Source organism: Pteropus vampyrus, unplaced genomic scaffold (assembly GCF_000151845.1).
Source record: "Pteropus vampyrus isolate Shadow unplaced genomic scaffold, Pvam_2.0 Scaffold470, whole genome shotgun sequence".
NCBI lineage: Eukaryota > Metazoa > Chordata > Mammalia > Chiroptera > Pteropodidae > Pteropus > Pteropus vampyrus.
In genome coordinates, this window is record NW_011889251.1 from 353069 (window position 1) to 380045 (window position 26977).

Genomic DNA, 26977 nt, shown 5'->3' on the forward strand with positions numbered 1-26977 from the left:
GATAGCATTTAGAAAGCAGAAATTCTCATAAATAAACCTGTAACAGCTTATTCCCAGATTATGGCAAACCTTTATTTAGTAAGAATGTTTCTACTTAAACCTGCTGTAAAGTTTTAACATTTTTCTCACCTCCATTTTAGCCTTTAGTTTAATCTTACATTCATCCTGTGGGGGAAACTTTATAAACACCTTGAGTTTGTTTTGCAGCCTTTTTTCTTTTTTAAACATTACTGAAAAATTTAGGATCAGCGTATTGGGGTATCCTATGTATAATTTCATTTAAAATTTATTTATAAAGAAGGATTTCTACCCATAGAATATAATACTATCTCCTGTAAAGATTTTAAGCGGTATGATTCTAAGGAACTTTTTAAGATTATATCTTCTGAAATTTTTTTTTTTTAACGGTGATGGGGACAAAAGGAAATAATGCACTACTAAATATTACGGCAGGTATTAAGAATACACATTTTTTGCCTGGCTTAGTTCACCACAAATTTTTGGTGTCTTTGAACAGTAAAATACATTACCACGTAAAAATGAGAGGTTCATGGTGTGTAGGAGAAATCTTGCAGGAACACTGCAGAACATTTTTTAAAAATCAGTAACAATTGGTAGGGTCTGTGGGCTGTTTAAGATAATTTGCAATAATGCTCCAAGCAGCTTTGTGAACTCTCTTGCTCTCCATAGAATATAACAGTATAGCTGAAAGCTCAAATATTGAATGGCAACGAGTTTGAGATTGTAGTCCCTGGCAGAGACCCTTAGCTGTTTATTGAACCTGGGCTTAAAGTGCCACTTCACTCTGATACAAGTTCAATGAATGTCAGAGGTAAGGCCAAGATACTTTTCCTTTAGATTAGTGGTTCTCAAATGTTTACATGCATCAAAATTACCTGGAGATTGAGTTGAAACATTGCTGGGCCCTCCTAGATTTTTATGATGTGCTGAGCTTTGGTTAAGTCTTTTGCATTTCTAACAAATCGGGTGGTAGTGATGTCAAGTGTGGAGACGATATTTGAGAAAGATTACTTGTAGCTGAGGAAGTGTTTTTGCTAGATAATTGTAATCAGATGCATGGATTAGATATTTTTTGGAGTACTGCAAGTTTTGCTACTGTTCAAAACCTAAAAGTGAGGGAAACGCTGGTAAATAATCACCATTTGGGGGCCTGTGCAAAGCTGTTTTGTTTTGTTTTGTTTTGTTTTGTTTTTAGTGAGAGACACCTCATTTCAGAACCCTAGAAAACTGCTTTCCCGAGTGTATTTTTTGCTCGGAACATTAAAATCTTGTAATTTTCTGGGGACCTGGTGCAATCAGATGTTTTAAGGAAGGTTAGTGGAGCAGAAACAGTCTTTGGAATTTATTTTGCCAGAGAGTTTTTTCTTTTCCATGTTTCTTTTTACTGTTACCATTCTTAATCACAACATAGGAACTAATGAAACGGCTTGATAACGGTTGAAATTTCAAGTAAATAGCAAAAGTGGAAATATCTATCATCACTGCTGATAAACTAGTTGGCTAGAGCTCAAAAGTACTAATTAAATACATGACATGCCAAAATGAGATTAGACTGAAAATTCTGAGTGAGAAGGTACTATGTGAGTAATTTTTAAAAACATTAAAGAATGTCAAAATTTTTAGCTCTGACCTTTTCTGGAACTTAATAGTTACAGCCTTAAAAAGTTTTATGATTTCCATACAATTTAAAAGTTCTGTAAAAACCAAGTGTACTATAGGGTATGTGAAAAGAAAGACAATCTATTGGGTACAGTAGACAAAAGTCGAACATGCCCAACTCAGTAGCAGAATGTCTAATATTTTATAATCTTGGATGCCATTTCTTTGACTCTTAAAGGTTTTCCCATAGAAACTGCCTTCTGATTTATTTTGTAGTGTCCTGAGAGCCCGTGGAAAGGGATTGCAGTTTAAATGATTCTTGATAAAACAAAAGGTGAAACTAGTATTAGAGACCACCTAATTCATTTTCCTGGTTGTGGCTGCTTCTCACAAGTAGAATGTGTTTCTGACCCATTTCTCTAAGCAGCAGCTGAGCTGCACAAAACCAAAAAAGTTCTTGGCCCAGGCTGGAGAAATGGAATTGCTTCTGCCCTTCGGTGTTCCACACATGTAGGCGTACACTACTTTTCTGCAGAAATTGCCTATTCCTCATCTACTTATTTTCTAAATCTTGCCTACACAAATCTGACCCACCTTTTAAGTCAGGCTAGGGTTTTTTGTTTGGTAAAATACACAACCGTTTTTTCAGTGTATGTTCAACAGTATTACAATCGTGCAACCATCACTATTACCCATCCCCACAAGTTATCTTGTGAACTATATTAAGCATCATTCATTCTCTTCAGCCCCTCACAACCACCATTATATGCTTATGATTTTGCCTACCTCATGTAAGTGAAGTCAATATTTGCCTTTTGTAACGCGCTTATTTAATACTCATTTCATATATGTCGCATGTTGCAGAATTTCCTCAAAGGCTGATTAATACTCCATTGTATGTATATGCCACAGTTTGCTTATCCATGCAGCTATTGCTGAATACTTGGCTCTTCCATTTTTTGTCAGTAATGCTGTTATGAACGTGGGTGTACAAATGACCTCTTTTGATTCCCTATTTCCAGTTCTTTTGGATATGTACCCAGAAGTAGAATTGCTGGATCATATGGTGATTCTACTTTTAATTTTCTTACAAACCCCATACTGTTTTCCATATCGGTTATACCATTTTATATTCCCACCAACAGTGCACAGGGGTTCCAATTTCACATTCTTGCCAACGTTTTTATTTGATAGCCACCCTAATGAGTGAAGTATTTAAAATTCACTGAAATAATTTCTAGGAAAAGGTGCCAGTTACTGCTTTGTGTCTTATTGTCTATAACAGTGTTGGTACATAGGCATTTGAGGTTTGTTGAATGATGCTGTCTCACTTGAATTAAAAACATTTAGAGCAGACACCACCTCTTACCTCCACAGTGCTAGCTAGATGTTTACCCAAGACAGTAATGCTAAGTTTTACAGATTCTGCAATTTCCACATGATACAAGTGAGCATAGGGACAAGGCCATTACTAAACTATAGAAACGTATGTCAGGCTTCATTTCAGGTATGATTTCGTTCCTGTTTATAAATGCAATTCAAGCTTTCATAGAGATTCAGACAAAAAACAAGACCCCAAATCCTTCAAAATCTGATCACCTAGAGATGTTACAGATATTGCTACTCTATCAGATAGTTGCATTTATACTCACATACCAATGTTTACATGTATGAGTTTAGAAGATTATATGTCCTGTTTTGCAGCCTGCTTTTACAAAAGGGTATTCCACACCAATGAATATGTCATCTTTTTAATAACTTTGCAATTCTTTTAACCAATTCCCTATTGATAGGCTTTGGGGTTTTTTAATGGTTTATAACGTAGCTGTTAATATTCTTACATCTTTACATATGTCCAGTGTCTTTGGTCAGACACACATTTTACATTATGACAACTCAGGTCTGCAGGAAGGTGGTAATTTAGAGGGGAAGCCTGTTCACAGCTATCTTGTGTCCTCATTACCATCCTCTTCTGATTCCTACGTCAACCTCCATTTCAAGTTAGGATTACTACCTGAACCAAACATGAATTTCTGCAGCATCTTTAATCTGGACTTCTGATGGTCCCTTTGCAGTGTCTGTCTTCATCGGCAGATCATTTTTAGCCTTTGCTCTAACGTTTTCCATTCACAGACCATCACCAACACCATCTAGGCATATTACGAACCCCATTTTGCAAGTGAGCAGAAGGTCCTTGTAAAGGTAGCCAGAGAATACCAAAGAAGTACTGTGGGCCCATCAAACTTCCTAATTTACAGTGGTGAACTCTTAACTGTGAGCTGGAATCTGTAATTTTAACCCCTTTGTGTGTGTATGTGAAACCATAATCTTTCAAATGGTTCAGATTAAAGTAAACCAGGATTTATCAAAGATTTTTCATTATTACTGATAGAATCAAGTGGTTTGTGTTACTAAGTAACAAATTCAATTGATCTCATGATTAGTTTCTAAAAATGTCTAGCTCAACTACAGATTATCTAAAGTCCATTTTTGATTTTGTTCCTAGTTTTCATGGTTTCCAGCCTCAGGTTGATAGTTTATCTTCCAAGTTCCTTGGATGAATTACACTCCCCAGATGTGTAAAACAGCACAGTCGTCTTCCCAGAGGTGTCTTTTCAGCAGACAAGCCAGACCCTCCCAGTTTAGAATACAGATCTGCAAACGTGGCTAACGAGGTTGATTCGGGCTATGGCAGAAAAACTAGTCATTTTTTTTGAAGCTTTGGATTGAACCAAAACAGACTTACAATGAATGAGATGTCCTCAAAGAAGACTAGCCTTCATGGATTCAAGGCTTCCCATGGAGAGAATTTTTTTTTTTTAACTTTTAGTAGATATCAAAAGCATTTTTTAAATAAAATTTTAAAAAGGGTAAATTTGTCATTTTCCTTCCTTAGAGGGCAGAAATTACTAGTTTCTGTGTGTCTCAACTATAAGATATACATATTCAAACATCCAATTTCTTACACATACTGTACACTGTTCTTTGATTAGTATCTAAAAATATTGGGGCTTGCCAATAATATCAAGAAAGCATGGATTGAGTAGCGTTTGGGGATCAATGCATCCAGGTTCATGGACTAGGAAATTCTTAGACACTGACGTCTCATCAGAAAAGTTCCACAGGCTGCTTGGGACCCATGTATTCATAATTTGCATCTGTATAAAGACCTAGCTTCAAAAAGTATGAATGTGCCTGCACGTGTCAGACTGCGGGTCTTGTAGATCAATATGCTTCTGTGAATTTGTATTAATTTGTTGTTTGTGTTTATGTTTGTGTCAGGATCTCTGAATGTGATTCAGTGCATGTCACTGTTAATGTGACCCTGTATTACGTTTGGTATGTGGGTGTTTGAGTGCGCTGTCGTTATCTAGACGTTCCTACTTGGTGTCAGGGTGTTTGAAGAAACCGTTGCTGTCTTTGAGTCTAAGTCCGTGTATCTTGTCAGGGACTTATTCAGTTCCCAGCTTGCCAACTCGTTGCATCCCATCATTCTTGAAAAATGAGCGAGTGTAGAGACACTGGCTCAGCCCCGCTCAAGTCTCCCAGAGAGAACGCGATAGGACTCCCAGTATAATCCGCGGACGCCCGGGTACGCTGAAAAGGCCGTTGCGCATGCACACTTGTGCCACCTGGGAGACGAGAACTTTGAGGTCGCACGTTCTCTCGCGCGCTCTCTAGTGGCCTCGGAGAGCATCGCAGAACGAGAGGGCGGGGCCGACAACGGCGGAAGTGAAGTCACTTCCGGGCTGGGTGTTTGTTTGGACTGGAGAAGGGAGGCGGCGGGCGAAGCGCGCGTCGAGCGGGGGAGCGGCGCTGCCTGTGGAGATCCGCGGAGGCCGACCGGATTCGTTGGCTGCCGTCCCCGCTGCCGTGCACTGGGTGAGGGGTTCCCCCGGGAGGAACGGCAAGAAGGGTGTGAAGGCCCTGGCGGTTGAGGGACAGCACCTCGGCGATGGCTGAGGGGCCTAGAGGGTCCCCTGGGTTGTTGGCCACTTAGCCCCATATGGTCTTCTTTATTCCTTGCCTCTTTCAGCTGAGTCTGAAAGATGATCATGGACCTTTTTAGTTTCTTTATTCTCTAAGAAATGGCCGTCGCTTTTTTCTCATTGTCATTATTATTTATGATTTGGATCTCGCAGGACTTTATCCGGGTCTTCGGTGGCGCGCGAGGGTTGCCGGGATGGCACGTTCTCGCGTCCCCACCTCTCTCCAGTCCCTTCACACACGCACCCCTCCGGTACCCTTTTCCCCTGCCCCCCACGGCCGCCTCGGCAACAAAGCTCATTGTTTCTCCCCACTTTACGCCTGCGCGTCGCCACGCGCAGCCTCTACTTGCTGCGCGTGCGCGCTTCTCCCGAAGCTGGGACCGGGGAAGAGAAAGGGGCGGAGGGACTGTCGGGCTGACGAGAGTTCTCGGGGAGCTTTCTGCCACTAACCACGGGCCTGTACCTTTGTGATTCCCTTTTTCCTGTTTCTTTCTCCCTTACCCCTTATTTTTAGTTGTATTGTATCCCATGCTCCAGAGCGGAGAGCCTTTGGGTTACTGGAAATCCCTACTCCCCGGGAGGGTTTTGAGCCAGATGAACTTTTAAGGGCCCATCCAATTCACATTCTTTGATTCTGGTCACCTTACTTTTAATTTCTGTCTACTACTTTGTGCTTACTCCCCACCACCACCAAAATATATATATGGCTTGTAGTTAAGTTTGTTTTTGAAGACATTTGTTGAAGAGGCCAGCAATAGTGTTTTCCGGTGACCAAAAAGGAAGCTTTTCTGCTTCCTTTTGTTGTCTTGTCCCAGCTTTTGCAGCCCCGTCACCTCACAGAAACCGCAAACTCTAGAAAGCATTTGGCTTCCAATTTGCCATGGGAGAAGATCTAACAGCTGACAGCTTTGGGTATTTAACAGATGACAAATTCCCATTTTGCGTGTGCTGGCTAATTTTGTCTTGTACCTGGGTGGCATAATTTTTCACAAATTGCATTTGAGCAGTTGATCAGGTGTTGGTTTGCATTTTCATTAAATAGCCTCGAAATTTCATCCGTTGCAGGTTATGTTTACAAATAAGCAAAAAGGATTTTTAATGAGACTCCACCCAGTGCTTCTGTTTCCAGTTATGAAAGAGGAAATTTGGGGCATATTACCCTGTTTATGCTACTTGTTAATTGTAAGCTTGAACAAAACTTATTTTTTTCTCACAAATAAGTGTCTGTGACAAAAATAGGTTAACTACAAAAATTATAGCCTATTTGTTTCTTTAAGGGATGGGAATTAGGTGATGGAGACTCACTGTAATGGTTAAAGGCTTGGAAGCTTGGCTGTTTTTATTATAGTATGTTGCATATTGTTCCTTAAAGAGCTCAAATTGACGTAGGTAATTTCTACCCTATTTGGGACAGAATAAGTTTATAGTAGGCTTTTTATTTTATTTTTTTCATTAAGCACTCTGCACCTTATTCAGCTTTACTCTTTAAGACCCTAGAGAGTGATGTTCCAGTTTTTTATTTTTTAAGCGAGGCAACCCTTGGTTGACCTCAGATTACGAGAACCTTGTCAGTTTACAATCCCTTATTTTATTTATTTTTTTACTTTTTACGCCTACAGCACCTGGTCTTCCTAGGTGGTCTCCCATCCAAGTACTAACCAGGCCCAGCCCTGCTTAGCTTCCAAGATCAGACAGGATCAGGCTTGTTCAGGGTGGCTTGGCCATAGATGATGTTCCAGTTTTAATAAAAAATATAAACATTTGTAAAATGTCTTCTGTTAGCACAGCAATTTCATGGATATTGTGGAAATTAAAAGAAGATGGAAAATAAGGTGCTTGCCCCTTTCTTTTTGTGCTTTTACATATTCTTATAATTTACAAACTGTTTCCACATTCATTATTATAACAACCTTGAAATAGGCAGAGCAAGTTTTTTCTTGCCCATTTTGAAATTAAAGAAACAAATTTGAGAAATTATTTTTGTTTTATTAGGCACATACTTCTGTGGCACTTAGAAATGCCAAGTATTGTTCTAAGTGCTTTTACAAGTATTTAATCTCTGATGTCCATATGTGGTAAATACTACCTACTAAAGATAACAAGTGAGATATGTGAAGTAACTTGCCCAATGTTACACAGCTAGTAAGAGCTGGAATTCAAATCCTAGTAGTCCAGAGATTATGTGCTCTTAACCATTATATTAGGCTGCCTGTGATTTAGTGGCATATCCAGGATACTGTAGGTGGTTATTGGCATATCTAGGATTTGAACCTAGTCTAAGATTAAAATTACCCAAGTTATTCCCTTTGTAATCTGGACCACTGTGTTGCACAGGTGCCTTAATAGTTTGCATTTGATACAGCCTAATGTTCAGTTTCAGTAATTCAGTCTTTTCCCCCCTAATTTTCTCATTGTTTAAAGCAGTTGTTACCCAGTAAGGTAGCTACTAAGCACCTGTGTCTATCGAGCACTTGAAATGTGGCAGGTGCAACTGAAGAACTAAATTTTTAATTGCATTGAATTTTAATTCGTTTAAATTTAAATGGTCATGTAGATAGTGGTTACTACATTGGATGGTGTTTCTGATGTGCTTTGAGTTTTTCTCAGAAGTGATGATAGGTAGTGCTGAGCGATCCTTACTCTCACCTGATCACCCTTGTTATAGCAGTTGAGGTTAGGGTTATAGTCTTTGGGATTTTTCTATGACATTGTTTCACTCCTACAGGTTTTTGTATAGTGATTTTTTACCTAATACCTTGCAGTGGCAACATTTAATTGCTCTAAATGTTTAATAAGCACCAAGATAGATAATACCACTATGTGCCAGGCTCTCTGCCTAGGTACTACTATTCTGATTCATTTTACAGCTCGAGAACCTGAGACACAGGGATCCAAAGCTCATATTAAATCATTACTTTATATTGCCAAACATTAAAACAAAAAATTCAATGCTGCTCACAAACTTTTGAGTGGAAAACAAGCTAATGCAAAAAATTCTTTATCTTTTCTCATTAACTTCTAAAGAATCAACTAGTTTGCTAAAAACATGTATATATATATATATACACACACATATATATGCAAAAATGTGAAGGAGTCATAATAATTCAAAGTAGAATCCAAAGGAATAAGAAAAGGTGGTTATCTCTGTGGAGTCAGATTAATGAAAGAGACCAAAGAAACCTTTATTTGAATTTTAACGAGAATTCATTCTTAAGAGGTGAAACTGGAGGGAAAGTTTCTAAAACTTAAAAGATATCTATATTTTAAAATTCTGTAGAGAATATAAAATGGATACTGCTGGAAACCAGTATGTGTAAGAGGCATTTCAAGAGGGTAAAAAACAGCTGAACATAGAGTTTGTAGATTGAAAGTGCCAGACAGCATTAATAGGAAAAAAAGTCTCTCACCTAACCAAAATCTAGTGAAATTTCTGAATTTAAGTGTTAAACACTCATATTATGCTTTCAGTAAACAAGATGTTTACCAAAAAAAGAAAATTAGTTTTGTGCACCAGTGAAAGCTGGAGTGTTTGTAGATTATTGACAGAAGTCTAAGTCTGTCCCCATTGAATTATTAAACTACAAAGGCAAAAGACATTTTCAGACATGCAGTACCTTAGATATCCTTAAGTAACATGTAGAAGAACTATTAAAACAGATGTCAAGTTAGGGGAAGATGATGAATAAAAGAAACTGGTCAGCAATAAATCTTGTAAAACAAATAGATGATAATGTGAATTGTAAGTGTTAAATTTTAAGACTTGTTTAAAGAGATATATACTGATAGGGAAAACCTAATACTATAGATCCAGTAGTGCGGGAGGAAGCTGATAATAAAATCACTCTAAAGGTCTTGCCTTGTCTGGGAGCAGGGACCCAGTTGCATACACTGAAGGAGGAAAAGCATTTGAATGTCTTGAATGGGTTAGGAGTGTAAATATACTTATACTATATAAGTATATTTTTAATTGACAGGGAAAGTATTTAAATCACTTTAATTTCACAGTAGATGCAAGTCAAATCATTATGCTGTATACCTTAAACAGTGCTCTGACATCAATCATCTCAAACTGGAAAAAAACACTATAATTCTTCAGTTTGTCACAGAAAGTATTTTAACCCATTTAAGAAAGGAAAATAAACATTACAGGAATAGAGTATAAAAAGAAACTAAACGTGAAATTATGATGGAAAACGTAAAACCAAACATCAGTTATCAAAAATGTGAATCCCCTATGAGACAGATTGGGTCAAATAATCAACAGAGAGCTTGAGTATATCACTTTTAGAATTTATTTTTGTACCTTAGAAATAACACATTTTTCCCTTTAGGCCCATGGAACATTTTGGAAAAATCAATCATAGTTGTCTGCAATCAAAACTGTAATAAATCCCCAAAAGTAAAGGTTTTTCTGGCATTTTATAACATAATAGAAAGAAATCAGGACATCAGAAGGTAACCAAAAGAACTTGAACATAAACATGGAAATAAAGGAAAATATTGTGCCGAATCTATGGGTCAATATAAATTAAATAATTGGTAATTGCCTAAAATTGGTAAGACCTATATTCTATATAAAAACTTATAGGAGAAACTTATACATACAAATTTTCTGTGAAAGTTTGAAAATGAACATGTTTGTCAACTTGAAAAAGCAAAACTTGGCTGAAATTAAGTAGAAAAAGTAAAGTGTGAAAACTGAAATTAATAAAATAAAAATAAGTAGAAAAGATCAGTAAGACCAAAAGCAGGGGTTTTGTTTATTAAAGTTGAATTTTTTAATAGATAATTTATTCAAAACATAAGATATGACAAAAATATCTCTAGTCACCTCATTCTCCCTGTAGGCATCCAGTATTCTCAGTTTTTTTTAACGGCTCTTATTGAATTATAATTCACAAACCATGCAATTTACCCATTTAAAGATGTGCAGTACTTTTTTAGTATATTCACAGTTGTGCACTCATCACCACAGTTAATTTTAGTACGTTTTCATTACCCCAAAAAAGAAAGCATGTACCCCTTAGCTTTCATACAATGTGTGGTCCTTTGTGACTGACTTCTCTCACTTGCCTTTTCATTGTTCATCCATGATATATCAAGTATTTCTTTTTATTGTTGAGTACTATTCCATTGTATGGTCATACCACATTGTATTTATTCATTTATCAGCTGAGGGACTTTTGCGTTTTCACTTTTTGGCTATTATAGTACAAGTTTTTGTGTAGTTATATATTTTCTAGCCATTCTAGTATAAAGTGATGTCTCATTGTGATTTTGATTTGCATTTCCCTAACAGTTGATGATGTTGAGCTCCTCTGTATGTGTATTGGCCATTTGTATGTCCTTTGGAGAACCATCTATTTAAGTTCTGTGCCCATTTTAAATTGGGTTGTCTTTTTAGTTCTTTATACATTCTAGATATATTCTTCTAATCATACGATTTGCTGCTTAGTTTCTTTTATATGTTTTCAGATTCTGTGCCTTTGTAAACCATGAACACACACACAGATCCCCCTCTTTTACATATATGAATTTATTACACACTGTTCTGCAAATCGCAAAACTGGAATTTTTTTTCCCTAAGATAAATCCCTGGTAGGCCTAATAGAGAAAAAGAGGAACATAAAGTCAAATTAGCTATGGCACAGAAGAAATTAGAAGTTACATTCTGTGCAAATTACATTCTTTGTCATTATATGTAACAGAATTGAAATTCTGGAGAAAATAAAATTGTAGTGAAATATAAATTATTATAGTTAACCAAAGAGGTAGAAAACCTGAATAGGCCAATCATAACAAGAAAAAACAAAATTAAAGCTTGTTAAAGATGTAGTAGTTTAACTATTACCAAGCCATGTAAGTTTAGATTCATTTACCTTCAGGAATCAAATCACATAATTTCTGTTATTCAAACTATTCCTGAATATAAAGATGGAAATTTTCTTGTTTATTTATGTTCGAAAGCTATTTTCTGCAAGGGTCTAGCATTCTGGGGTTGCAGTTATTTTCTTTCATTGTAATCTTTTGCTTTTCATTGTTGAAAACCAGCTGATTTTTCTTATCACTTTTCTAAAAATGTCCTTTTGTTGGTTTGTTTTTGCTTTTAAGAATTCTCTTTAATATTCTGCAGTTTGACTGTAATGTATCTTGATTTGTATCTGTTTATCTTATTTCGAGATTCTCAGGCTTCTTAAACATGTTGCTTGATGTCTTTCATCAGATCTAGAATATCCAGATCCTGCATCTGCCTCATTTTTTTTCTTCTGGAACTTGGTCGTTCTCACTGTGCCCCTTACATTGCCGGAATTCTTTTTTGTAATTTTCTCTCTTTTTTTCTTTGATATTTTCTGTCATGTTTATTTTCTAGTTTTTATTGTATCTAATCTACTACCAAAACTATTACATTTTTATTTGTTGTGATTTCTATATATGTAGAAATTTTGTTTGTCTCTTTTTCAAATCTGCTGTGTACTCTTTATACTTTGCTGTTCTCCAAAGATATTTTTGAGCTTTGTCTTTTTTTAATCTGTGTTAGTTACATTATCCCAATTTCGAAGTCTGGTATGGTCTGATTATACTTTCTGTAAATTGTACTGCTTCTTGCTCATTGTGTCTTGTTTTTTCCTTCTGGGTTTGGTTATCTTTAATCATATACTATTCATTGCCCTTGAAAACTTATTTGTGGAGGTCCTTAAAGCCTAGAATGTAGATGCTTTCCTCCCAAGGAATTTAACATTTGCTTTTACTAGGCACTGGGGACACTACCAATACAGGACTGCTTCATACTCAGTTCACGGCTTGGGATGTTCTGGATTTCCCAGGTGATGAGAATTTATTCCTCTCATCCATAGTGGGACCCTCCCACCTTTTTCTCTTGATTTGCTTGATGAAGAGTGGGGGGCTACTTTTGGTTTACCCTTATTCAGAGCGTATAGCCCTTTAGGGTCCCAGCTTAGAATGAGAAGGATTTTCTTTTCATTTTTCCACTTTGACTTCTGTGCTTCTTGCCCCATAAAGCATCCAAGGAATTAACCCAAAGAAGCTTAGTGGGGAAAAAGCTCTCAATGCAAAGGCAGCTTCAGTGTTTAAAAGTTCTGCTTCACTCTCTGAATTCTCACTTAACTTTCTTGTCAACACTTTCATGCTTTTAAGGATTTCTTGTAAAATATGTCATTCAACACTTTTAGTTTTTAGTAGAAATATTAGTTCGAATGATCTAACCCACCATTGCTAAAAAGAAGTCCCAATTTGTTTACATTTTTAGGAATTAAACCAATTTCCAGTAAATACACTGTCTTCTTGGCCAAAAGGCTTAATAGGAAAACATCAGTCCTGATCAAGTTGCAAAATTTAATAAAATTCTAGTTAGACTATTATGGACCAAATGATTCTAAAGTTCATATGAAGAATAAATATTAAAGCTTTTCTTCCCAAAGAAAGATGGAGAAGGGAGTTGTACTACTAGAGAGTAAAACTTACTGAAAGGCTACTGTAAACTCTCTTGGTATTTTCTATTCAATGAAACAGCATTCTTACAGTTTCCTTAGTTCATTGTACATGGTTTCCTCTAGCTCTTTGAACATTCTTAAAATACCTGATTTAAAGTCTTTGTCTAATAAGTCCGATGTCTGGGCTTCCTCAGGACAGTTTCTATTTTTTTTTCCTACATATAGGCCATATGTTCCTATTTCTTTGTGTGCTTCAAAATTTTTTGTTGAAAACTGGGCATTTTGAATATTATAATGTGGAAGGTCTGGAAATCACATTCTCCCCTCTCCCCAAGGTGGTTGTTTTACTTGTCATAGTTTGTTTTGTGACTTTTCTAAACTAATTTTGTAAAACTTTGTAATCTCTTTTGTGTGTGGCCATTGAAGTCTCTGTTCCATTAGCTTAATGGTCAGCTAGTTACTTAAAGAGACTTTTTTTTCAATACCTGTAAACAAAAGCCAAAATTCTCCCAGTCTTTGCAGATAGACTGTTGTGTATGTTGAGGCACACCTTCAGCACGCAGGTGGTTTACCACTCTTTTAGCTTTCACTTTTTTTGCAGAGCCATAGGTAAAAGTGTTATAGGGTCTTCTCAGGTCTTTTCTGAGCACACTCCCAGCACTGGGCATACACATGGCCTACTAGGTTTCCCAGAATATGCTGGAGTTTTCAAAGCCCTTATTCCCAAAGCACCTCCTTCACCAGCCTTTCCTCCCAGGCTTTTTGCTTTGCCTGTTGTTTGCCCCAAATGTTATTTCTTGGCCTGGGCAATATTGGGTACTACATTTGTCTTTAACTGTTTTCAACATAGGCAAAACACTTTTAAATTGTAAACTTTATGGTATTTGAATTATATATTCAAGTTTTTAAAATAGCAAACACACAAAGGATGCACTATAAAGAATGTGATCCAAGAAGGGTCAAGAACAGGACATAGAAGATAATTTTAAATCCAATACATTACCTTTTATTAGAACACGTTGTGTTCAGTAATTTTACATCTGTCAATGTTCTGAAAGTAAATGATCCTTAACCCTCTCGTTTTCACTTGACTTGCTGTAGCCAGAAATCTGGCCAGTTGTTCCTTCCCTTAACTATAGAAGATTAGTGCCCAGGCTCTAGTTCATTCTTTTTGGCTTCAGTTATGATTTATTTCCCAAATACTGCTTGACAAAGTAATTTCATTTATCATCCTTCATAGACTTTCACTGGGACCTATAGCAGATCCACAGGTTGTTTGATGACATGATAATAAGCAAAAAGAAGACCGAGGGTCTTGTCAAATGCAGGGATCGGGCCCTTGCTATAAGCAAAATATAAGCACTGTTTATATTTTGTTACTGGTTGGCATCAAATGAGGAGGGAGGGAGTCCCTTGGGATTCCCAGATATAGAATTTGCTGAAGCAGATTTTTCATTGTTTTACATAAGCTTTGCTCATAAAATATATGGAAAACACTTTTCTTTAAAAATTTTTTACATTTGTATTAGATTGACTTTAGTCACCTGAAAGCCTATTTTAAAATAAATTAGAAATATTTCTAGGTGGACATGTCTCACATAAAGAATTGCTACTTAACTATTCAATGCATTTGAATTTTGAATATCCTATATCAAACATGATTTTTGCTGTTTCTAATTGAGATATGTCACTTGTTAAAATTATGGTCTTCTGAAAGGATTTGGTGGGTACAAGTTGGAATAGGATACATGTTGGGAAAATAATAATGAAAAGCTGTTCTAAATTGGGGGAGTTTTTTTGTTTTTTGTTTTAATGCCTTCAGGACCCAGCCTTCCTAGGTAGTCTCCCATCCAAGTACTTACCAGGCCCGACCCTGCTTAGCTTTTGAGTGGGGTGTCTTTAAACATAGTTTAATGATTGTTTCAATGCAGAGTAAACAAAGTTCTATCCAGTTGCAAAACAGGATTGTCCACTGCTTTTCATAATATTTGAGGTTAACATAAAATGTAATTCATTTAAGGATCATCATATAAATGTTTGGTAGCCTGAAATATAAGAATGAGTAATTTTCTTTAGAGAAACATTGCTTTTTAGTGAAAACTTTTTATCGAAATAAAGAGTTTATTTCATCCAAGATTAACGATAAATAAAAATATCAAAGATATCCATTGTCCGTTTTCTGTTTTGTCTGCTTTCACAGTGCCTCTGTTTCCTAACCCAAATGTTTTCTTTCTACCCATACCCTAGCACATAAATTTCAGAGTCTGTCTCTGCTTCTTTCATAAACATACAACAGTAACTAGGGCAGAAGTTATCAGTAATTTGTAGTTTGAGGATCTCTTAATAACTAAAAATGTCACTACCAGATGCTACTGTCATTAATATTCAGTATTTGAAAAAAATACATGTGTGTTATGATAGGACCTCCTATCCCCAACTTAGAGAATAAATTCATATTATATTAACAGTTATGAATTTTTACTAATTTCCCCTTAAGGATAAGTCCATAAAATAAATTTAAAGAGCCAGGCAGTACAGATAGAGCAAGTCTCTCCCTGAACCTTAGTCCAAGGAAGAAACTACTAGTAAGAGACTTTAGTTTTCGTGTTTTACTTCATTTTAATAACTTCATTTTATGTTTTTTTTTGTTTTTTGTTTGTTTGTTTGTTTGTTTAAACTCTATTCTCATATTGGGTATGCTGTTTTCTTCCTTTGGTACAAGTCACACTACTGTTTGAATTTATGTACAAGTAGCTCTTTTTGTGTTGTAAACCCATTTATAGCAGTTTTAGACTTAATGTATTGATAGAATATTGTAGAATCTAAAACTTCATGCTTTGAACTTTTAGCCTGCAGTGTTATCAATTAGGCTAGAAGCTGTTATCATCTACAGACATACCTCAGCTATTGAAGGTTCCATTCCAGACCACAATAAAATGAGGTATACCTGTATTGAGTAGAATAAGAAAACAAACCTAATGTATTAGATACTGCTTTTACTTACATGAAGAGATTAAATGATACAGAGGTGGTGGTTGTACAACAAGATGGATATACTGAAAAAAAGGTCGGATGCCTGAAATTCATTGTACAATGGGGAAATGCAGACATAGAGGAGCTTCATATGGACCCAGAGATAAGCAAATACAGTGACCTTTGAGCAACAGAGGAGTTAGAGGTACCCATCTTCCACACAGTCGAAAATCTGCTTGTAACTACCGTGAGCCCTCCAAATGCACGGATTCCCAGCTGTGGAGTTGACTCTTGATAACGTGGGTTTGAACTACACTGGCCAGTTGAACTGCAGTCAGTTGAAAAAAATCTGTGTATAAGTTTGAACCCTCACAGTTCAAACCCATGTTGTTTAAAGATCAGCTGTAGAGTGGGCTACAAAGTTGAGATATCCAGAGCTATATCTTGGCACTGAGGGACTAAAAAGTTATTAAAAATCTGTTTTCATTTTCAATCTCTGGGTTTTTAAATATTTTTTAAAGCAGAATTTGCTTTTCATAAAGTCACTTGATGACTTAACTCTTCCAGACCACCCATTTAAGCAATTGATTACCTTCACTGCTATCTGAAAACATTAGATGAATATAGGCTGTTGTCATCTAAGTTCTTAAACATTAAAATCATTTGGGGAAAAAAATAATTTCCAATCGCCCAATTATCATGTGCATGGTAATAATAGATGCTCACTAAGAAAAAAATCACTAACTAAAATAACTGTTGTTGCTTTAAGGTTAAAAACGACAACTAACGCCAACCATGAAAGATCCAAGTCGCAGCAGTACTAGCCCAAGCATCATCAATGAAGATGTGATTATTAACGGTCATTCTCATGAAGATGACAATCCATTTGCAGAGTACATGTGGATGGAAAATGAAGAGGAATTCAACAGACAAGTTAGTTTTGTGTACTAATATGTTCTTTTTCATACCCCAGAGAATCCTCAAATGATGTACTTGCTTCCTGAAATGTATTTTTTATCTGGTCCCCTATATATGAAATATATGGATTTATGTGCAGCCAGTCCTGTTTTATCTGGATGCTTACTACCAGGTTAGGGAACCTTTTTCAGAGATTCAGCTTCTGGAAGACTAGGGTGGGGCCTGGGAAACTTGTTTTTTAAAAGCTCCCAGATGGTTCCATTGAGCAATTAGGTTTGGAAACCACTGCCTATACCAGTCATATTGCTCTATTGCAGTGAAAGTCAAGAGAATAGAAATCAGGAGCAGATGGGCACAGGTACTAACTAGGGTGTAGAATTATTCTGTTTTTCACATGAGGTTCTCTAATCAGCCTGAAATATCTGACACCACACTTCTCTTTAGAGAACTTTCTTACATTGATAAATGTTGTCTTTTATTCCCATATTTCTGGCATCTCTTCCCATCTTCTAACAGTTTCCTCCCTGATATGGCTTTGATAGTAAGTAGCCAACTTGATTTTACCATATCCAATGATGCATATTCAAGAATAAAACAATGTAGTCTTACTTCAGTGAAACTCAGTTGGCTTTTTTTTTTTTTTAAATGACCCATATCCTGACACTACCCTCTAAAATTTTTTTTCAGTCATTTTGGGTAGGTTTAGGGTTTATATAGTTTAAAAGTATCACAGGTAATTCTGACATGCATTCCTCAGTGAGAGCACTCTTTATTACTTCTTCCCCTCCACCCTCAGTACAAAAAAATATATAGTCTGCTAAGACAAGTAAAGACATAAAACTCTAAACAGATCTTCTCAGGTCTTATGGTAAACATTTTTTTTTCCTTAGGACACAAGCAGAAGAGGAAGTACGACATTATGTTTTTAAATGGTTCAAGATGTTTTTAAGCTGTACCTAGTGATGTCTTACCAAATGTGCTATAAATTATCCTTTATTTATTATAAATCCAGATAGAAGAGGAGTTATGGGAAGAAGAATTTATTGAACGCTGTTTCCAAGAAATGCTGGAAGAGGAAGAAGAACATGAGTGGTTTATTCCAGCTCGAGATCTCCCACAAACTATGGACCAAATCCAAGACCAATTTACTGACCTTGTTATCAGTGATGGCTCTTCTCTGGAAGATCTTGTGGTAAAAAGTTATTTTTCATCTTTTTAAAACGTAGCTCATCTTTCCCATAAGTGGAAAAGCCAGCAACCATCTGTTTAAGAAGAGTTCTACATCTCTTCCCCTTCAGAAATTGTAAAATGCTTTTTACTATGGAAGTAGAGGCTTCCCAGTCTCACTTATGACATGGAGTGACTTCTGGAAACCCTCTGGATTTAGTCTGAGATTACTAACAGACTTCTTGCCACTGCTTTTAGTTTTGATAACTATGTTGCCCTAGGAGACATAAATGTCTTAAAGCATTAATTCAAAAAGTACACAGTATGTCTATGTGACTTACCTATACAAAAAAGTAGCTTAATGGAGAGGTATTCTTTAAGTTTGTCTTAAAACATTTGATGATTTTTGCAAATTTTTATCTGAAAGGTAAAATTTGGGAATTTTTTTTCCTGAATTCAAGAAATCCAGGATTTTCATTGAGTTAACCGTAACTCCTCTTGGAACTGTGTTTTAATAAGGACTTTTACAAGCTCTTGACAGAAAAGAACACAAACCTATTTTCATTTTTAGTTATCTCAGTGTCTGACGATATATTTGTAGTAAAAGGTTTTTTTTGTTTTTTAGGAATTTTAATAACTAATCATCAGTACTAGAGTAAAACCTAATGAGTCCACTGAAATTAAGATAAAATAATTTAAAGTCAGAATGTTAACCTGTGCACAGTCTCTAGTTGCTTCTACAGGATCTCTGGAATTTACCCCTAAACTCTGAAGTGTTTTTTGTAATTGTCTTCTGTTCACTGTGTGGTGATTTTTTAACCTGGCTGTGTATCATAATTACTTGTGAAGCACTGAAAACAAACAAAAAGTTCCTCAGCTACATCCCAGACCTGCAGAATCAGTCATCTAGGCATGTTTGTTTTTAAAAACTACTCCTAGAGCATACTGCCAGCCTATCAGGCATTTGGAAAGCATTCTTCTAAAGAGCTGTATAGAGATCACTGAAATTTAGTTTACATTGTGGTATAGCCTTTGTCGTAGTAAACGACAGTAACTAATTGAGCAGATGTGTGATATGAATATTCTGTCAGGATATGCTTGCTTATGGCTACATTAGTCACTCCACAAATAATCCTGGTTGCTCTGATGAGTAAAGCACTTGGTTGGGGGTCATGTGTAACTTTAATCTGCAGCCAAGATAAATCCATTATCTAGAAACTGGTTTGTTTGACTTAGTCTATTTGAGATTACTTTAATTCCTTCTCATTCTTTTGTAGCTGCCAAAAGATTGCATTTTCAAGAACACTGCTTTTTTACTTAAACCTCAGTTTTAAAGTTTATATATATTTCTCTTGAGAGAAGGGAGACTATGTCCTGTACAAGGAAATGGTTGTGTATAAATTATGAAACCATAAGATTAAATTATTGCGCCAGCGTGCTGTTTAATGTGCTTGGTCTTGAAGTAAGTGACATAGAGGGCTCAGAATCATTCTAAAATCCTGCAGCATGCCTACATTTCTAGCCCTGGAATCTGTTCTGGTTTCCTTTCATCTTTTTCAGCTTGCATTCCAATATGTGGTAGAGGAAAGTTGCCAGCTATTCCCTATATGCTGACATGTCTCTTTATGAAAGTAAAGATGCAGAGATATAGAATAATGGTGGTACATGTCTGTAAGGCTCTCAGACTCTTCTTCCACTGGAGTCCCAGGGAGAGTGACTTTGTCAGGCTTACGTAGGAAGTTAGTTAGGGGCAGAGCTGGGATTCCAAGTTAGGTCTTCTGGCTCCCCATGTAGTTTTCTTGTTATATACTTGGTTTCCTGTGGGAATTAGAATACAGCAATTGTTGGAAAACAGCACTGTATTTTCAGTGAGGATCATAAAGTAAAATTAATACATAAACAGTTCCCCAATCACTTTAATCATCATTTCAACACTTGTTTAATATTTTTGCATGGTATAAAACTGTTTAAAGAAAGTCAGGTATCATAGCTAAATGAACAGAATTGCATGTTCTGTTACACTTAATTTATGTGAAGTTAGTGGGTTTCTGGTTACACTTAAGCAAATTTAATTTCAATTCCTACTTTGTCCTTATAAAGTTGATAAAATTTGATGCAATACATATATCTTACATCTGGTTCCTGCTTTTCCTGGCATAGATTTTTGGGGTTAAATTTAACTATGAGTTCTTGCTTTTGTCTTGTACTTTTTGGAAGATGTTTTTGCATGTGGATCTGGGTTGAATGCTTCTGAGTATCTGAAGCCATCTGTTAATGAACTTGCTTTTTTTATGTACTTATTTTCCAGGTCAAGAGCAATCTGAATCCAAATGCAAAGGAGTTTGTTCCTGGGGTGAAGTACTAAAATATTTGAGTAGACGGGGCCCTCTTTTGGTGGATGTAGCACAATTTCCACACTGTGAAGGCAGTATTAGAAGACTTAATTGTAAAAGCTCTCTCTTGTCACTGTGTTACACTTATGCATTGCCAAAGTTTTGTTAGTCTTGCATGCTTAATAAAAGTGCTGAGACTGTTATTAAGTTAAAAGCTGTCAAACATTTACTGAAAATAGAATTGGCCCCATGGCTTGATGTGAAGACAGCAAGGAAAGAAGCACCAGTCAAGTTGTAACAAAGCACCAAATTAAATGACTTCTAAATCTTAGTGAATTTTCTTTTTTGAGGCTAAACTGGTCTCTTAAGGTTAACACTTGTTAGTGTCTAAACTTAATGAGTAAATTAAGCTCTAGGTGTTAAGCAGATTTCTCAGTTTAGACTTAAATTTGCATTTGTCTCCATCAAAAAGAATCTCCTGAAGAAGTTTTATTACTTAATTTGAAAAAATACATTGTAGATAAGTATGTCTTTGGTACTGAGGTTACAGGGTAGTGATCAGATTAGAACTAGTCCTGTTCTAATGGCATGTTATGTAAGAAATACTGAATTCTCCTACTGTTACATCTGAGGAAGTATGTGATTTGAGAATTGTATCTTCTGAGGAGTCACTGCATCATAGCTATGCCTGCGTGAAGTCTAACATTTGACCAACTCATAATCCAGTTGAACAAAGAAATTGTAACACGTGATTTGAGTGGTGCTTTTCCTTGCTTTGTTAACTATCACTACAATAGTCTGCAGCACAACTTTTCTTTTAACAAAGCTAGAACAGTTTTGGCTTCTTAAACTTCATATTTGGGTAGGTTAAGCTGCCATACGTGTTCAGTGTGAATAGTGTTTAAGTTGAAAATATTGTAAAAAAATTATATTTTTTCAAAAATATTTAAAAAAATAAATAATAGTAGAACTGAGCTGATGATTGTGTTTATTGGTGCTGAATGCAAATTCTCTAGTGGTGATACTCACTTCATTGTGGGCCTCAGTACCTCAGAGCAACCCTGCTGGCAAGATTTGCCAAGAGAGCAGACTTTATTAGATCCCATTTTGTCAAGTATGTTGTTATGCAAATATCTGTCCAAAATACAGCAATAAAATAAACCCCATAGCCCCTTCTGTGACCTACGTTGATCGCCTCAGGCTGCAACATCAGGGCAATTATAGATATCCATGTTAAGAAACTGCACCTGACCAATATAGTGGTAATCTTAACTCTACCATAACCTTCATTGGCTTCTGACCTACACAAGCCATTGCTAGTCTGATTGGACTAGTTTGCTATTTTGATTCACCCGGATCTTCCCTATTTTCCCCTCATAAGCTTATTTATAATATGTTTGTGGATAATCTTTATTTGGGATACACTGTCAACCAACTAGCAATTTCCTAGTTCCACATACAATTCTGTCTCATGGCCCTACGAGGTTGTTGATAATGCCCTCTGGGCTTTTTTCAAGTTTGTTAGGCTCAAGATTGAGAAGGCCATGTAATCAGTTCTTCCTCACATCCTTCCTGGGGTTGGGGATCCTTTGGTGTGAGCACCTGTGCCCCAGTGGTTTTTAATAGCTACCATAACAAACTAATAAACAGGGTTTTTAATAAACTGAAGCAGAGATGATTCTGCTTTAGTCTTGTTCTTTTTGTAGCCATGATACAACCAGTCCCCTTTGTTCTCTTAACAGCTCAGTACCACAGGGCTGCCAAATACATGAGACTTACAAATCCTCTCTCTCTGAGCTCAGATGGAGGCAAATAAATTCATTTCCACATGCTGCCAAATTACCATAGTGCGATATAATTGGAGATTATAAACTTAGACATTGTATTCCAATGATTAAGAGCAGGCTAGTCAGACTTCCTGATTGTGAATCCAGTGATCATGGGCAAGTCATTTAACCTTTTTGTAACTTAAGATTCTGGCTTTTTAGAATAGTAATGATAATATCTCAGGACTGTGTGATGCGTTAATATACATCAAGCATTTAAGACAGTCCCTGGCACATAGAAAGTTCTATTTAAGTGATTGTTATTACTTTAAGGAATCATCTAGGCTAAGCTCTCATTTTGTTGGAACATTTTTTGTCTGACTTAGGGAATGTGTACATTAAAACTACTTTGATGTTTGACTAGAGAGCCAGGTGTCTGCATTACAGGTAGAAATGGAAAGTTTCAGAGTATCACTACTGAGTACATTTCAAAGTCCTTGGGACAAATAATCACCCCATCAGAGCCTATATGGCATAGTTTTAGGGTAACGGAAGTTATCCTGTTTTTATTTTATGGCTTATTAAAACAAGGCATATGAGAGGGTTTTTCTTGTTATTTTGCTATGTCAGTATTTCTCAACCTTTCCATCTCATAAAGTTTTTTATTTAGCATTCTGGAGTACAGAGATGAGGCTGGCTGCCTATGGCTGACGTTTGTGGCTCATGGGCTCCAGATGACCCAGCTTCTACCCAGATACCCAGAAGGCTGAAGGGATCAATATTTCAGCATACTTGTAAACCTATAAAACGCCTAAGGAATTCCATTCAAAATCTATATATTGACTTTTTAGCCAGTCTGTGTTCCCCTTGATGAAGACACTCAAATAGGTCACAAAAATGGAAACTGCTTTTTCTTTGGTTATGGTTTTTTTTTTCAACCCTCCCACAAGAGCTATAGACTAATAGATCCTACCTTTCCTGGGAGTAATTTTTCAGACCTTGGTGCATACAGGTCTGGTTTCTTTATTTTCCGGAGTGTCTTCTGGACCTGGAAGCTGGTCTTTTGACCTTGAAGAAAATCCTTTGAAGACTGGGCAGATAGGAATGTATTTCAGAAAGGCAATTCTTTTTATCATCTTCATCCCAATGGGGAAGTCGTAGCTCTTGAGGCTAGTAGACATCTCACTGTTGGCATGGGCCCCAGCTTTCCACTGTATCAGACCTCGTTCTTTGGGGCTCCCTGGAAGAGGACAGTGGGGTCACTTACCAAGGCCAACTGGTAAGTGACCAGTTGCTGCTACTTCTCATTCCCATAACCTAATCCTAAGGCAGACTTCTGGAATCAAGTGTCTTGATTCTCAAATATCTTCTGGTCTTAAGAGTTGTTGAATCTATGATTTCTCAGCTCCTAACTTGGCCAGAGCTTGAGGGAACCCTAAAGGAAACTGGTTATAATGAGTATTATTAATATCTGCAGTGTGCCAGGTTCTAATAAATGCTTTAATTTCATTATCTCATTTCTGCAAAATAAGACCTATACGTATATACAGGCACTATCATAAAAAATGTTATGATGAAACAGGCAGTTAAGTAATTGTCATTCTACATCTTGAGTATGGGGCTATTCTGTGCTGGGCTGATGGGCACCAAATAGTGCCCAGACTATGCTGTGCGACAGGTTGGTGTATTTTGAAAGACTATAACCAGTGTAGTTCCATAGTTGGAAAGTAAACTTGTTTTTATAATAACAAACTTCAGAAAGCCAAGCTAAGTAAAGTGGTAGGGATACACAAAAGAATTTTTTTACAACTAGAGGAATTTGTCCTTAGGAAGAGGAGGGTTGCATGAGATCTCTGAGGTTTTCACAAGAGGGCATGTATTGGTAAAGACTGACACTGTAAATCTAGTGGTGAAAGTAAGATTTCCACATGTGTGTCCCAAAGTCTTTTAGGAGAAGGCACTGAGGGAAGGCTAGGGTCCTTAAGAGGCTGACTGCTGGGAGAAGGTAGCGTTTGAGCTGGGTCCGCCTGTACAAAGCACAGGTGGGCAGAGTGGACGGGGAAGAGCTGGAGGTGTGGCATCGGACTCTTGTGTCTGATTTCCCCCCTCACCACTGCCAGGACACACACACACAGCAGCTGGCTCAAAGCTCCCTTGCCTACCCTGTACATCCCTACCTGCAGTGCCCTGTCTGCTTCTCCAGGTCCCTTCCATTCTCCTAGGTTCCATCCAGGCTCATCCAGGAAATGCTCCAGATGAGTCTAGCCCAGGCTTATTGACATTGCTCCAAATTGCTTTTAATCCAGTTTTACTTTCTGTACTAGGAGCTCCTCAAAACAAACTATGACTTATACTTTTGTTTTTGTACATTCCCCTTCATTGTCTTACCCAAGGGTAAGCTAGTAAGCTCCTCTAGCATTTGATGAATTAAATTGACTGCCCCTCTAAGATTGGGTTGTGAATGGGTAAAGAGTAAGAGCAAATGCAAAGTGGCATATCAGCAAAGTGTGCCCGTCGTATAGAAGCTATGCGATTGATTCCATGGTTAAGGACTGAGTTCAGAGCCAGCCAGATGTGGGTTTGAATCCAGGCCGTTTAACTTTCAGCAAGTAATTAAGATTCAAATTCCAAATTTAATAGCTACACACACACACACACACACACACACACACTCTCTCTCTCTCTCTCTCTCTCTCTCTCTCTCTCTCTCTCTCTCTCTCTCTCTAATGCATACTGAGGGACTGTTGAAGATGATGTGGCATAACCTAATGGATCCCTAGCATGAATGGCTGCTGATGGGCAGTTGGGTTGAAGGATGAGGATGCAAGGAACTCAGGCAGTCTGAGACTAAACATCTGGTTAGCTTAATCCAGCTACTCAAACCAGAGAAGCCCCTCAGTTTATAGCTGCCCTCCTAATACCTTTAGTCTCCGCAGATTCCCTTGGCATTGAGGATGCCAATTTCCTGTTTCAGGTTCACAGGGTGGGCTGCTCTAACCCCCAGCTCAGCTTCCTCTAAATGGGGAAAGATCAGGTACCATCCATCCGTCTAAGTGGCAGCTGGTACCAAGAGCTTCCTCAACATCTGATGCTGTCTAAAATTCTTAAAAGTGCCAGGATCCCTAGCCCTTCCCTGCCCACACTCCAGACCACCAGCTGTGCACAGCCAGCCTCTTACTCCTGTGCTCTGAATAAAGACTTGTATCTTCAGAGAGGGGCAAGCAAGCGGGGATATGCAGCTATGTTCAGGCTGGCAAGTAGTGGGAGATGGAAGGCCATCATCCCACTACTGTCATCCCTCACCTTCCTGGACTGATGCAGTCTTCTTAGCCCCCGCCTCCACGGAGCTTTCCCTGATCTTCCAGTTCACCTGTTCACCCATTGTACCACAGCAGAAGCAGTGTGGTACAATGGCTGGGACACAGGCCATAGACTGAACCAGATGGGCTTTGTTACAAATTCCCAGATTTGCAAAGTTTAAAATCTGTAGATGTGACCTTCAGCGAGTCACTTAACCTCTGTTTCCTCATATAAAATGGTGTCGATAGTCTCTACCTCACAGGACAGTTTTTGAGGACGAAATGAGACAGCTCCATGCCTGACCCATAGTAGATGTTTGGTAAATGTTAACTATGCTTGTTACCAGTGAGAGCATCTGGTGACATTTAGTTTTCATGTATTTACTGGGCACATAAACGTCCAAGAGGGTTCTCAGAGACCCCCGTGAAGTATCCTCCACAATTCCTGCAAAGAGCCCTAATAGCAAAGAAATGTTAGGGGCTCTTCTAGTAGCCAGAGTGACAGGCTCTGGCATATTTGGAGTGAGTTTTGCCAACAAACTGATGCTACGTTTTTATCTCCTACTTTAAGAAAGCAAAAGCACTCCTCACCCCCAGTGGCTACCAGGAAATGGAGAGGAAACAACTCATAGAGCCCTGGAATGACCCTCCTAGCCCTACCCTCTTCAAGATCTATGAGACATGTCTGTGCCTCTGGCCAGTGGGTTCTCCCTCCAGCCAGTAGGCACTCCACCAGCCCGTCTATTTTTGCATCTCCCTGCCCAAAGGGCCTGCATCATATTAGACTTGGCCATAGCTCCAGTTCAAGGGCTGTGTTGGAGTGCAGATGAGCCCAGCTCGGTTCTGGGTTTTCCTCCTAGGCCTGACCCATACCTGGTACTGTGTTGTCCAATATGAAAGCAAGGCAGCCACCCACAAACATCTCTGTAGTCAGCAGCACAGTCAGAATCTGGTCCACTTCAGGAATGCCTATGGAATAGGCCAAGGGCCAATGGGTATCATGGCCCCATTTGGAGAGCAGAGCTCGGGGGACATTCTCCCTACTTGTGCAGCCTGCTGACTTCCTTGAGCAGGTGTAGAGCTGGAACTGTACAAACTCCAACTTTAAAGCCTGTCTACACCTCTGCCTTTTCCACTCTTGGATTCAAATCCCAGTTGTGCCAGTTGCTACTTCTTTTCTTGTCTTGGGGCAAATCATCTAAGCCTCACTTTCCTCATCTGTGACATGGAGATGATTATATCTGTCTCCTGGAGCTGTTGTGAAAATTAAAGGAGCACACGTAAAGTTCAATACCTATCTGTGGAAAGTGTCTTAGTAAAGGACATCTCTGCTAATTAGCCTCTCTGCTGCTGATTAACAACATCCAGAGTTGGGCAGAAACTGTGGCTCTAACTGTATGGAACCTTTGAGGGAGGGGCTGTGCTCAGTGTCTAGCTCACCAAACCTCCCCCACTCTG

At 37.7% G+C, this 26977-nt stretch overlaps 2 protein-coding genes and 1 pseudogene across 2 annotated transcripts in view; 1 reads left to right on the top strand and 2 right to left on the bottom strand.

The window, feature by feature from the left end:
* Nucleotides 1-5351: 5351 nt before the first annotated feature.
* On the top strand, nt 5352-21428 carry PAIP2 (poly(A) binding protein interacting protein 2). The gene is made up of 4 exons (XM_011382259.1): nt 5352-5502; nt 16806-16969; nt 17967-18146; nt 20430-21428. Exons 2-4 carry the CDS (start codon nt 16832-16834, stop codon nt 20484-20486), a joined length of 375 nt encoding a protein of 124 aa, XP_011380561.1. The 5' UTR covers nt 5352-5502; nt 16806-16831; the 3' UTR covers nt 20487-21428.
* On the bottom strand, nt 7220-7338 carry LOC111732560 (annotated as a pseudogene).
* A 1238-nt stretch (nt 21429-22666) lies between the features above and the next one.
* Nucleotides 22667-26977, bottom strand: part of SLC23A1 (solute carrier family 23 member 1) — an 11050-nt gene continuing 6739 nt past the window's right edge. The window contains exons 11-12 of the mRNA XM_023524511.1: nt 26393-26664; nt 22667-23460 (exon numbers count right to left, since the gene is read on the bottom strand). Coding sequence (XP_023380279.1) covers nt 23213-23460; nt 26393-26664 — 520 coding nt within the window. The 3' untranslated portion in view covers nt 22667-23212. The remainder of the gene's footprint in view (nt 23461-26392; nt 26665-26977) is intronic.

Coding starts and splice junctions, on each gene's coding strand:
- PAIP2 (XM_011382259.1), top strand. CDS start 16,832: ATGAAAGATCCAAGTCGCAGCAGTACTAGCCCAAGCATCATCAATGAA. Junction 16,970..17,966: donor AAGAGGAATTCAACAGACAA/GTTAGTTTTGTG, acceptor TTATAAATCCAG/ATAGAAGAGGAGTTATGGGA. Junction 18,147..20,429: donor CTTCTCTGGAAGATCTTGTG/GTAAAAAGTTAT, acceptor CTTATTTTCCAG/GTCAAGAGCAATCTGAATCC.